Below are 14116 nucleotides of genomic sequence, written 5' to 3'. Positions count from 1 at the left end.
AAATATATATAAATGCATTAGCATTGAGCAACAGTCTGTCTGTCACACCACACTTTTAATCCCTAATTGTTACCAATGGAATTTGTTATTGTCCTTATTTATACAATTATGTCATAACAATTATTACAATGAACAAAATGAAAATGGATATTTACGGCCCAGTACTGAATACATTTAATAGCATAAAGATATAAAACAACATGTTGTTTCAATAAAAAATGTGACATGCAAATGTCCAACACATTTTTAATACCTTAATTGTGTTTTGAGTTCTGTGAATCGCGGCCTCTTGCTGGGGTCGTAGGACCAACATTTGGTCATCAGGCTGTAGAGGGTGGGCGGGCACTGTGGAGGCATAGCCAATCGCTCGCCGTTCTCTATCCGGCCAATCACGTCGTTGTTCTTCACCCCTTGGAAAGGCTTGATGCCGAACATCAAGATCTCCCACATACACACGCCTATATGGAGAGACAGAAAAACTTTTGGCAAACACGCAAAACAAAAATGTGTGACACTCTTGAAGGAGAGGGTAACAAACGACAGAGCATGATGTTAAACCAGACTGAATACTGTATGTTAGCAGCTGTGGAAGATGTGTCGTTTGTTATTATATCTTTCCATATAACTCATTATAACTCACCAAACATCCAGACGTCACTGGCAGAGGTGAATCTCCTAAAGTTGATGGACTCGGGAGCCATCCATTTGATCGGAAGTTTTCCTTTAGAAGCTGAAACAAAGGTCATAAGTGTATGGAGTCAATGACTCTGTCATTTGAAGTGTTTGATGTCACTCAAAGGATTGGAGACTAGAGGAAGGCGCAGCAGTAAGGGATTTAGGTAAAGAATAAAGTGCAGTACCCCGATGTAACCTTTAGATGGGGGTTGAGTACTGACAACCAGAAACATTGGTCACACACGCTAGACTTAGATAACAGGGATAAGACACTGAAAACTGTCTTGGATGCATTTAAGATAGTAGTCAATACATGTTATGTCACATAACATAATACAAAGTTGTGTCTGTGTGTATTGGTTTTAGTGTGCAGGTGTATGGTTACCTTTGTAATAAGAGCTGTCCTCCATGTATCGTGACAGACCAAAGTCACCGAGCATCACACAATCGATGGAAGAGACCAACACATTGCGAGCTGCTATGTCCCTATAAGACAATATGGAGGCTGTCATTAAGGCCTGGATCAAACAACTGGCTGACTCACACTGAAACACCACACACGTGTCTGAAAAATGTATATGTCCTTTCTGTCACTTTTCTGTCACTTTTGGATTTAAAATTAAAAAATGTTTATGCAGCTTTAATGCCCTCAAACATGCGCACAACAGAACAAAAATATGTACTGTCAATAACATGCAAACTAAATCCTGCTATTTACTGTTTCTTGTATAGTAAATGACTTAACAATAATTCAAGTTAATTTCAGGCATGCAAGTGCATGGTGTCACAACAAAAATTTCATCCTCATTTATTTTCAAGATTTCCTTTGAAATGTCACGTTATCGGCATGTGTGTGTGTGTGTGTGTGTGTGTGTGTGTGTGTGTGTGTGTGTATACCTGTGTACAAAGCGTTTACTCTCCAGATATGCCAGTGCTGTGCTGAGCTGGTAGGCAAACAGAATGAGCGTGGCCAAATCCAAATTGTATTTCCTCACCTGAAGGAACGAACGCAACTGTAGACAGAGAGAGAGAGAGAGAGAGAGAGAGAGAGAGAGAGAGAGAGAGAGAGAGAGAGAGAGAGAGAGAGTGAGAGATGTGAAATAAGACCAGGGTAAAATAGCAGATACCATGCTGGAACACGCTGCGCTTTACTGTACTGAGGCCTACCTCTCCCAGAGTGCACAGCTCCATGATGATCCACACAGGGTTTTCTGTGATCACTCCGATCAGCTTAACGATGTGTGGGTGGTCAAACTGACGCATGGTCACTGCAAGGTAAACAAACACACACACACATCAGTACACTCAGTGCGTATGAAAGCACACTCTCTCTCTCTCACACACACACACACACACACACACACACACACACACACACACACACACACACACACACACACACACACACACACACACACACACACACACACACACACACAAACAAACAAACTTATAGTGGTCTCACATGCTTCTTGTAGGAACTTCTCTCTGACACTGTCTGATGTGCAGTTCTTACAGGTCTTTATGGCGACAGGGAGAGACGCTTTGTCCTGCAGTGATGAAAAATTGATTATCACAAAAGTTGAAAAAAAAACCATTGTAATTCAATATGTTCAGTGTCATCATAAGCAGTAAGCAATCAGATCTACGTACCAATACTTTTATTTGCACACCTTCTATTTCTTCTCCTACCTTTGTCTATGCACGAGTGTGTGTGTGTGTATTGTATTACCACTTACCGGGCTGCTGTAGACTCCTTGGTGCACATCACCAAACTGACCCTCTCCTATGCAGCGACCCAACTCTATTCTGTCCCTCAGGATCTCATAATCCCGCGCTGAGAGAGAGAGAGAGAGAGAGAGAGAGAGAGAGAGAGAAATAAGTGGGAAAAGTTAGATAGTTACATTAACTTGCTGTTTTTTTACATACTTGGAAACACTGAAAAGACCACATCTGACATGCTTTCTCAGACCACATGAATACACAAAATCACAACATTCGTCAAACCAAACCAAAAAAAAATTTTAATTTAAAAAAAATCTGCGTTTTTCATTCACCCCAGAGTCCAATTATCCTCTTTGTTTGTTCCCGTTTACGCACACAGTGAAAAACGTCTTAAAAAAGAACACGTAAACAAGTTGTTCTGAAGAAGATCATTACTTGAGATGGAGTGCCCGATGTGTGTAAACATTGAGACTAGCTCATTTCTCAAACGCTTTTCACAGTAGAGAGGAAAGCCTTTGCCTGGATATTCAACAGACTGATTAAAAGCTGATGCACAGGATCTGCTATTCCATTTAGTCTGTGTCTGTAGTCAAAACATTTTTATATTCAGAGAGTGCGTGCAAAATAATGTCACTCAACTTAAAATCCACATGCTTTGACATTTTAACTTTGCCGTTTTTGTGTTATCAACCTTTCTGCTTTGTCGAAAAGGTCAATTTCTACAATGTCGGCTGCTTGTCAAGTGTACTTGTCTGTTTAGGCAAAAGGCTTGACTCAAAACCAATGGATAAACAAAGTAACGTCAGGAACACCAATTGTGTAACCAAAACACATTCCATTATAAGGAAATGTACTGAAGTTAATCCATACTGCAGTACGCTTGTAGGTTAGTTAATAATTGCTTTAAACACAAAAGAACCCAAAAAGAGGACTAGAACAAAAAAAACATACAACCATGATGATAAATACAGTATAACCAACATGATGATGAAATGAGAACCACGCCAATAAACAAGGCAAATACTAGGAGGTTGTTTGTCTCCTCAGGCCTGGCTGGGACGACTTCATGTTCCCAAATGTTCAATTAAACTATTGATAAAGAAACATCTTGCATTGTTTATGGATTGGTTCCCCCTTTCACTTCCAACATCAGACCCGAATCAACAGCATTTCTACTTAACAACCACAAGTCAACCATTGGGTACCATGAGTCTACCTTTCTTTGCCAGATAGTACTTCAATTGAAATTTGAAATTAAACTTCAAATATAGAATGGTGCCCAACTGATACATAAAAAAAGCCACATCATTGATGTTGTTACTCATAATTGATGTTGTTGTTTTTTTACCTATAATGTAACCAAGTGTCTGGCAAAGAAAAATATGAACTAAAATATAACAAAATCTCAAGGCATTGTTTTGTAGGACAGAATAAGAGAGAGAGAGAGAGACAGGGAATTTTACCTTCAACTACTACTCCATAGCTGACTGTGTTGGGAAAAAGAGGAACAGAGCAAGAAGAGAGAGAGAGAGAGAGAGAGAGAGAGAGAGAGAGAGAGAGAGAAAGAGAGGCAGACAGACAGCTGCTTTAAGATTGAAATAGCTCGGCAGACAAACACACACACATGTATACAGACCCATTTCACTCTTTAGTTCATAAAAAAGTGAATGGATATTAGAGTTGGTTTTGCTTTACGGTCATTTCTGTTACACAGCGTCATATGATACACACAGCAGACAGTTATGACATAAACACACATACAAACTCAGCCACGGGCGGATTATGTCGGAAGCAGTCTGCAGAAAAGTCACTTTAGAGGAAGTTGCAGAAAGAAGGGAGACTAGAAAAAGCAAAGAAGACGAAGAAGTACAGCCGGTCGGAGACAGATCGAAAGGAAAAAAGAAAAAAAAAGGTTGTGGGAGGAAAAAGGAGAACACAGTCCATTTTCAAAGTTGGCCACGCAATCAAATACAGCACTGGCCGAAAAAAAAAAAACATCCACATCAAATGTATTGGAACGGAGGGCCTGAGCCAGCATAACTTACAGAGCTACAGCACAACTTAGCAGCACATTCAGGCTTCTTTTCTTTTTTCTACCCTAACCCTAACATGTGAATGATTTTGACAGATGTAACGCGAGTCCGACCGAACAAGAGTTATACATTATGAGTTGTGGCCTTACTGCTTGTTTATATAAGACGCTAGAAAGTGGCCTGGAGTTTGATTAGCTGCTGCTACCTAAACCAAATGTGGTCTAATGCCACATCTCTGATGTTCTCCCCGGCGCGAGTGTGTTTCTTGGAGAAGCCCCACGCCTCAGCTCAGCTAGCTTTTAGGTAGCACAACGTAACGAGTGTTTATTTGAGAAGCATTTTGACAGGAACAATAACAGTTATTATACAATCTCTCTGGCTGCCGTGCAACAGAGAGGCAGTTTTCTCATTGAGTATACAGTGCTACAGTTTGGTAGATGTGTAAGGGTGAAAGAGCAGATTGAATAAGATACTTACTGGAGGGCATCGTGTATGTGTCCTCTTCATCAACTATCTCTGCATAGTCATCCGTTTCTGCAACAGTAGAAAGACATCAACAGTGTGAAAATACTATAACAAAAACACACAAGAAAACAAGAAAAAAAGAGAAAGAAACTAAGGAACACACATCTAAAAACAACACAGATACACAAACAACAGGAGAAGCATGCACTGTGTTCACTTTACCATGGGTCCACTACGGTGCGGAAAGGCGTACCGAATGATGCACACACAAAAAACACGTGTGCAACCGAAAAAGTAGAGAAATGAAGCATGGAGCTAACTCAAGAGTCACGACAAAACTCCTGCACAGAGCAACGCCCACGCTGCTCCTCTCGTTCTCTCTCTCTATCCACACACACACATACACACACACACACACGCGCACGCACGCACACGCACACACACACACACACACACACGGTGGAGAGTGTGTCAGCTGAGCATGTGTTGTTCATATCTGTCTGTGCGAGAGCAGCTGGGCTGCAGGGAGTAACTGTGGGGACTGAGGAGTGGAGGGAAGGAAAAAAAGAGAGAGTTCAAGAAAGACGAGTAGAAACTAAAAGATAGAACAGGAAAAAGGGAAAAACCAGAGAATAAAGAGAGTGAGAGAGAGAAGTAGACAGTCAGGGCTGTCATGTTATCAGATGGAACAGTTAAAGGGTTAAATCTGTGCAGAATCAGACAGATAGGCAGGGGAGTGAGGGAGAGAGAAGAGAGCCAGCAGGAAAGAAAAAAAGGAAAAGGGAAAGATGGACAGAGTCTATCGCGACCAGATGGTGGTGTTTAAAATAAAATGAGTGTGCAGACTCAGCTGTTGGAAAGGAGAGTCGAACATCTGTTGTCCTGAGCGCTGCTCTGCCCTCACAGCTCTGTTTGGCTTTTTATCAGCCTCGCTCTGTGGGAACGTGTCCCGAATATAATCAGAAAATCTGCCTCTAAAGCCCGTGGCGGATTTTCCCAAGGAAAACCAATGCCATCAACAAATTGTGCCATATGCAGCCTGAATAAGATGGATACAAGCACTATTGGCCGGCAGTTTGAGTTGTTAATGTATGGCAGGGGAAACAATAACTGAATGGTAGTAAAGGAGAAGGTTAAAAGGTGTTTAATGCACAAAGAAAGAGTTTGATATTTTGGGAAATGCATATATTTACTTGGATGTGAAGATCGATACCAACGCTCATGTCTTTATAATAAAATGTGAAGCCACAGCCAGAAGACACTTGGCAGAGCAGAGAATTATACATATTAACAATATGTCTAATTTCATTTAATCTTTAGACAGAAGCCGGTTAGCTCATTCCCCCCGTTCCAAGTATTTTCTGCTAAGCTAGGCTAACCAGCTTTTGGCTCCAGCTACTGAGATGAGAGTGGTATCAATCTTTTAATGTAACGCAAAAACATTTAAAAATAAAAAATAAGTGATTTTTTTTCAAAGTTCCAAACTAAGGTGAGATGAATGAAACAGGCTACACGGTTGTATAACTTCTGCGACAGCTAGAAGAAAGTTCGGGAGATGTTTACACTTTTAATCAAACAGGCACGACTTTGAAACCGTCACTGTGCATATGATTTATGTTTTGGCAGGAGACGACATACTTTAATGTGTCTCTAAAAATATCTTTATATGAGCTGCAGTGAAAAAGCTCTGCTGCTGTAGCTAGACTGTGTTGCATTAGATGAACCGACCATCATACACTGATACACAACGTGGCATTGTAAAGGGGGTTTTCATCAGTCGTGCTTTATAAAGACAAAACACATTTCTGCAACAGAAAAACATTTGAGTCTGTTTTATTCAGGCAGACTTATTAATGTTTCCATGTGTGCTACGATGAAAACACTTTCCAGCTGATTTCAAACTGTTTAAACTTTTTTTTAAATCTTTTTGTTGTATTTCAATCTTTAGCGTACTTAAAGGGTGCAGTCAGCAATTCCAGGGAATGTTTGTAGTCAAAAACACTTTTTGTCAAAATCAGTGAATACCTCCTCACGATACGCTACCTAATAAAACTCTGGTGTTAATATACAGACCAGGCTCTGTAAACAAGCATGTTGCTAGCTATGGTGGGCCTCCTTTATTTACATATCCTTTGTTTACATACCTGTTTACAGAGCTAATAGGCTTTATACTAACACCAAAAAAAAAATATTCAACGCATCCACAGTACAGACAGGTAGTGGATCGTAAGGAGATTTGAACTGGGGCGACTGTGGCTCAGGTGGTTAAGCGGGTTGGCCAACGATCCAAGGGTTGGCGGTTCGATCCCCGCCCGGCCACCTGTGTCATGGTTGTTGTGTCCTTGGGCAAGACACTTCACCCACCTTGCCTTGTGTGAATGTGTATGATTGCTGTATGTTTGAGGTGGTGGTCGGAGGGGCCGTTGGCGCTGAATGGCAGCCACGCTTCCGTCAGTCTGCCCCAGGGCAGCTGTGGCTACTCTCGTAGTTTACCACCACCGGTATGACTGTGTGTGAACGAATTGAACCAGGAACCCTGTAAAGCGTCTTTGAGTGCCAAGGCAATAAAGCGCTATATAAAACCTATCAATTATTATTATTATTGAACTAATCTTGTACCAAAAGAGATTTTGACAAAAAGCATTTTACAGATTTGCTAACTGCACCTTTAAATGGTCTCAGTTCTATATATTAAGACATGCCTGTTAGTTTGCTGTGTAGTCCATTGTTTGTATTGCTGCATATTCGCTCCCATGTGGTTTGGGAATTGGTTTTACAGAATCAAACGTTTCTAAGTTTAACTGGTCCAACTCAGTCTCTCTCTGGTCTCAGTGGAGGGATAAATTGTGCGTGTGTGTGTGCTTGCGTGCGTGAGTGTGTGTATGTGTGTGTAAGAGAGAGATCTAGTTAGCCCATTATAGCCAGGAATGCACCCGCTCTTGAATCCAGCAAACCTCTCCCTACTCCACTGTGTGTGCATGAATGTATGCGAGTACATGTGTGCATGATTCTTTGCGTGTGTGTTTGTGTGTGTGAGAGAGAGAGGGAGGGAGAGAGAGAGAGATGGTCTGGCGAGGTTCCCTTAAAGAGAAATACCACCTCATTTCCAAATTCTGCATTTTTATATACTTCTTGACTTGTGGTTAAAAGCAGACATATTTCAAATTTAGTGGTAATCCACATAAAAAAAAATAAAACCCCAAATAGACAAAGATATAAACACACAAACATTCTAAAACCAAAAACAATACTAAAATAGTAAACCACTATAACTACTAACAGATCAAACTCATTCAAACTACTGGTGATTATGAACATGTTTCCAATCATAGGAAAACTTTGAGTTTAAGAATCACTCCTTTCTAAAAAATAATTTCAATCACTCTTCATGTACATAATACAGCACATACACACATAGCAAGTGCCATTGTTAAAGATATATGCATGCATTAACATCAACACACAAACAAACAAACACACACACACACACACACACACACACACGCGTGCGCGCTACCCTTTCCCGAGAAGTTGCAGTGTGCTGGTGGAGTGAGGGCTAAAAAAGACAGAACGACAGAGACAGAGAGAGAGAGATAGACTGATAAACATTAGCATAACTTTACCATCCCCACTAAGATCCTCTGCAGAGTCCAGGAGAGCATGCAGGAAACGGGACAGCAGAAGAGGAGGAAGAGGAGAAGGAGAAGGAGAGAGGAAGCAGCCAGGAGAGAGAGAGAGAGAGAGAGAAAAGCAGGAGATAAACAGAGAGAGAGAGAGAGAGAGAGAGAGAGAGACAGAGAGAGAGAGTGGTTAGAGCACGAAAAAGCCTTGAAATAACATAGGAGATGCTGCAGGATCTGCAAAGCCAAACACACAGCGAGCAGTTAGTCCAAGATCCTCCAAACAATATCTCTGCTGCAGAGTTAACAACCCAGCGTTAATACTGCACAGACACATGTCGATGAAATGAATTAATGCAAGAAATGGCTGACAGTGTTTGAACTGCTGTATGGTTTCAATGAAGTGTGATGTCTGTAAATATTTGAGGGGGTTGGAGAGTCAATGTAAATAACAATCATTCATATGATTGTAGAAATGGGTTTGTTTCATGTATATTTTTATGGTTTCATAAACTTCACAGGCTCAGGGTAAGTGGAGCTATAAAGTAATCCAGATGGGATTACTGTTATGGTTTCTGAAGAATATGAAGAATATTATAAGAAGAGTAATAGTGAATATGTGTATTTGCTTTCTTGCCAAGAGTAAGATGATAAAGTTACTAGGCCTTCATGTGAGCTTAGTTTAGCATCAAGAGGACTGGAAACTGTTGCATACCGCTTAATCTAAATGTAACAAGATCAACCAACTAGCACCTGGCTTTAGCATCATATTTGATGAACGTGCACTACAATGGATGGTGGCATTTTTTTAATAGCTTCACCCACTTTCTTACAGTTAAGATTCTTTAATAGACATCTTACACAGAGGTGCATGTGGAAATGATGGTCACCAAGTTAGAGGGATACCACTTTACTGTGGGCGAACAGCGCTACTGAGAAACAGAAGGGCAGGCAATAAATCTCTATGTTGTCATCCTCTGTCTGCAACTTAATGGCAACTAATAAATCACTTTCCTGTGTAACCTCGCTTATTGTTCAACAGATTTTCTATTTTATTGTATTTTGCTGATGAATTTCTTTATCTTTAAAACTTTTGTGTGGCTTTAAATTTTCTCCTTTTAAAGTATTTTATTGTTTATTTTTTCCGCACCTGTTTTAATAAGGCTTTCTTACTTTAACGATGGTATGTCCTTATTGATGTGTGTGTGTTATACAATGTTATTGTTCTCATTTTAATCCCTTGAAACACTTTGTTTACTTTTCATTTTGAAAGTGCGTTTTATCACCAGCTCAATTGGTCTTACAGTGGTTCACAGTAACATTTGAAAGTCTAAAAAGTGGGATGTCGAAAGTGCCTGCCTGCGTGTCACGATTTGAGCCTCTGGCCGACAAATGTTTTTGGATCATTTGTTAAAGTTTCAACAACAAACCAGCTGCTAGCCAGATCCATGAATGTCTCTGAGAACAGCTGCCAAAACTATAGAAGATGAAACCAATACATGTCCAGTCAGTATGTCCACCTTGGTTCAGGACATGTGTACACAGCAGGAAGAGATACTATTGGCCCAATCACAACACTCAATAACATTTCAAAAGTCATTGATATCAATAGTGTTCAACAGCTTTCCTTAGATACAGAGCTGGTACTAACATGGCTGCTTGTTGACACTTTAATAGGGCACTTGGTGGTTGAACCTAGATCTTTTCAAATGGAACAACTCTCTTTCTAAACCACTTGGCTACGCTGCCACGAATTAAGCTCTGCGCCTTTAAATTAAATAACATAAAACGCTAAAAATAAGGATTATAAATAACCAAACTGTGACCTAAACAGTAAGGCATGTGCTCAAATGAGACTCGAGAACCATTTTACTTTGTAAGTTGGTACCGACTACTTCCTGTCCTATCTTTCTATTGAATTTAAGTATGTATTTTGCAAAGGGCAAAATGTCCATCATTAGTTGCCTTAGATACCTCTCTGTTAGAAAGTGTGGCACAATTTTAAGAGTCTATTTTAAGAACATTGGCTTGGTTATAAGCAGCAACACACACGTAGTTATTGTGGTTAAAGCATGTGTGTTTGAATGTGCATGTGTGTGTGCATGTGTGTGTGTGTGTGTGTGTGTGTGTGTGTGTGTGTGTGTTTGAGTGTGCATAAGACTGAATTAGTCAAAGCCACCAGGAATTAAGTAGCAAAGACAGTTCAGTAAAGGAGGGCATCCTTTAAAATGAGATAGATTGTAATGAAAAGATAAATGTGACCAATCCACAAAATCATTTTACTTGTACATGAAAAATATGGAAAAAAAATCGACTTTTTAAACCTTTTTTTCTGGACCAAATCAGTGCTATTAATCAATCAAGACACACAAAACCCACAAATCGACATTTGTGTTTTATATGTCATTGATTGGTCACTCTTTTGGTGGACACGCTCCTCCACTAACTGTCCAATGAGAGCCGAGGATACCGTTAGGCGGCCAATCTGAACAGAAGACAAAGGGGAGGAGGAAACGCCGTGCCTTGGTTGGCTTAGGAGGTGCCGATGTCACTAAGTCTGCAGCCAATAGGGCGAAAGAAGACCAGAGTGTGTGTGAGGGGGAAATAAATAAATAAATAGAGTGAATGGATGCGAATACAGAGGGGACATATGAGGATGTAAACAAAAGAAACAGGAACAGAGAAGAGACAGGGAGAGGCAGTCCCATCAGAGAAGGAAACAATGACAGAAGAAGAAAAAGTGGGAGAAAAAAACAGATGTTGGAGGAAATGGAAAAAAAAGAGAAAGAAAGACAGAAGTTGGACTTGAGGAAGATATCAGGCTGTGCGTGTGTGTGTGTGTGTGTGTGTGTGTGTGTGTGTGTGTGTGTGTGTGTGCGTGTGTGTGTGTGTGTGTGTTTTGTTTCTTACCTGAGACAGAGATAGCTCTTACTCCACTCCTGACTGCTTCTAACTTTTTCTCGTTGGAAACTCTACAATAAGAGGAGAAAGATGAGCAACATACAAATTAGACAAAGAAATACACAGCAGTCAAAGTAGTTAACACGCAGACGTAACAAAAGAAACATACCTGGGTCAAACCGTGGCCTCTTTAAAATACAGTACATGTCTGTGATTTCTTTTGTTGCAAGTCAGATCTGATTGAAAGAGAAGGCTGTTGATACAGCTTCTGTAATACGCACCCGTACTGTTTCAATTATCTCCCTGCCTTTGCCGGGCTCTCTCTGTGTCTGTATGTCATTTGAGCTGCTACTACTACGATCTTAACTTCACAGACCACAACAGGCAGGCAGAGAGAGGGAGAGAGAAAAAGAGAGAGAAACTCAGAGTGAGACACCGAAGGGGGAGAGGGAGAGAGAGAGAGAGAGAGAGAGAGAGAGAGAGAGGGGGAGAGAGAGAGGGGGAGAGAGAAAGAGAAAGAGGAGGAGACTCTAACCGAGTGTTTAAAAACCCAAAGTGGAAAATATTTGGCTCCTAAACTTATCTCCTTATTTGACCAGAGACACAGAGAGCGAGGGAGAGAGAGAGAGAGAGAGTGAGAGAGAGAGAAAGGGAGAGAGAGGGACACAGAGAGAGACGGAGAGAGAGAGAGAGAGAAAGAGAGAGAGAGAAGGAAAGAAAGTGCGATTTTAGTTGAAATTAAATTTCAGTATAGTATAATGGAAGACTGGTAAGTCTACAGAGTAAATAACCTAACACCATACGGTCTTTAGATTAGAAATGTTACATATGATTGAAGATAGTCTGACTTATTTTAAAAATCAACTGTTTATAGACTTTATAAATGTTTACTTTTACTGTAACAAAACTATGAATGTGCGAGGTACTTACTTTGGGATGGACGGCAGTGCTCTCTCTCCCTCTAGAGGACAAAAACACACATCATCGTCACAGTTTGTCTAAAGACTTGTTATGATAGAAAAAAAAGGCCAATACTCTTTTTAATATTTGGGAGAGAAAAGGAGGGACCTACGGTACCGTACCTTTCTGGACTCTGACAATCAAGGAATGAGTTTCCATGGAGATGAGTCGACAGTAACCGTCAATCAGGTCGGCCAAGTTCTCTGCCATGGTCAGAGATGCTGTTGTAACTGTGAGAGGCTGCACACGCACACACACACACACACACACACACACACACACACACACACACACACACACACACACACACACACACACACACACACACACACACACAGATAGGCCTGTTACAAAGAACCATTATCTCAAGACACACACACATACTCTTACACATAACAGCACAGTGGGTTTTTTCCAGCTGCTCCTTATGTCAGGGGAGAACTGTCTTCTCTCTAACAGTGTGTGCGTGTGTGTGTGTGTGTGTGTGTGTGTGTGTGTGTGTGTGTGTGTGTGTGTGTGTGTGTGTGTGCGTGTGTGTGTGCGCACGCCTTTGAGTACATCCAATACTATAAAGCCAATAAAACAGAAAGACTCCTCTCATACAGCAGCGGTTGCGAAACCCTTACTCTGTGAGTGGAACCATTATGTGAAATCTATACATGGAAACCCATTAGTTAATCTCAGTGACACACACACACACACACACACACACACACACACACACACACACACACACACACACACACACACACACACACACACACACACACACACACACACACACACACACACACACACACACACACACACACACACACACACACACACACACACAAGTATCCAAGCTGTGCACCGTGATGGGCACTGCTTGTGGAAGCTAGCTCTTTAGTATCCACTGGAGGCCAATGGATTCATACAATATAACTGCCTTCAGAGAGTGAGAAACCTTAATGTAACTTTGCATTCTCCTTTCCCTTTTCAAAGCTTAGACTTTGGCAACATTTGACAGTAAATCATTTTGGTGTCTGTTACTCTGAATGTTTTTAGACTGGCAATTTTCCCACAACAATAACAGGCATAAGCAGAGATCAAATATGGCATACATTTAACAGGCATAAGCAGAGATCAAATATAGCATACAGAGACCAGAATCAAAGGTATTAGTCTGTTAAAGTGTCTGAGCTTCAAAGCACTTTGATTTGTTTTGAATGACGATTGATTACTCGCTCTGTAACAACAACAACTTAACCTAATTCACTCTTGTAAGAATTTAGTTTAGAGAAAATGTACAACCTGAATTTGAAGGAAGCTGAGGAAAAGTGTATAAACCATTAAGGTAGATAACATAAAAAGTCATTTTAACTTTTAAAATGTGTGCTTTGATTTTTTAGACGAGTGTATTTGCATCGATACAATTTCATTGATCTTCAACCCTATTTCTCTACCAATGTTCTAAAAGCTTTGGCCATTTTGTCATCTGTGAACAGTCATGCCAATAAAGCTGAATTGATTTGAATTACAGACAGACAGACAGACAGACAGACAGACAGACAGACAGACAGACAGACAGACAGTGTAGAATTACCTCAGCAGCTCCGGCCACGTTGAGCTGTAGCATTCCTTTCCTGTCCTTCTCCTCCATAGCCGAGTACTGGATGGACTGAACCTGGTTAAAGTTAGCTAGATGTGTGGGCTGTGGGACAGAGAGAGGGAAACACAGAAAGAGTGGAGAATCAA

The 14116-nt window shown here is 40.8% G+C and overlaps 1 protein-coding gene across 4 annotated transcripts in view; it reads right to left on the bottom strand.

Moving 5' to 3' along the window:
- Window positions 1-14116, bottom strand: part of ptk2aa (protein tyrosine kinase 2aa) — a gene marked incomplete at its 5' end in the record, with an annotated part of 58028 nt that overhangs the window by 11261 nt on the left and 32651 nt on the right. For 2 of the 4 annotated variants that reach the window (XM_080045441.1, XM_080045440.1), the window contains 12 exons: window positions 254-458; window positions 641-730; window positions 1061-1161; window positions 1573-1688; window positions 1843-1943; window positions 2141-2225; window positions 2415-2512; window positions 4911-4967; window positions 11429-11490; window positions 12350-12380; window positions 12502-12619; window positions 13965-14072. In XM_080045441.1, the coding sequence (XP_079901567.1) occupies window positions 254-458; window positions 641-730; window positions 1061-1161; window positions 1573-1688; window positions 1843-1943; window positions 2141-2225; window positions 2415-2512; window positions 4911-4967; window positions 11429-11490; window positions 12350-12380; window positions 12502-12619; window positions 13965-14072 (1172 nt within the window). Of the gene's footprint in view, window positions 1-253; window positions 459-640; window positions 731-1060; window positions 1162-1572; window positions 1689-1842; window positions 1944-2140; window positions 2226-2414; window positions 2513-4910; window positions 4968-5120; window positions 5209-11428; window positions 11491-11588; window positions 11742-12349; window positions 12381-12501; window positions 12620-13964; window positions 14073-14116 lie in introns of those variants that run through there. The other 2 variants (XM_080045442.1, XM_080045443.1) reach the window with 2 other exon arrangements.

The sequence above is a fragment of the Ammodytes marinus genome (genome assembly GCF_949987685.1).
Source record: "Ammodytes marinus genome assembly, chromosome: 17".
Taxonomy (NCBI): Eukaryota; Metazoa; Chordata; class Actinopteri; order Uranoscopiformes; family Ammodytidae; genus Ammodytes; species Ammodytes marinus.
This window is presented reverse-complemented; position numbering and strand designations above follow the sequence as displayed.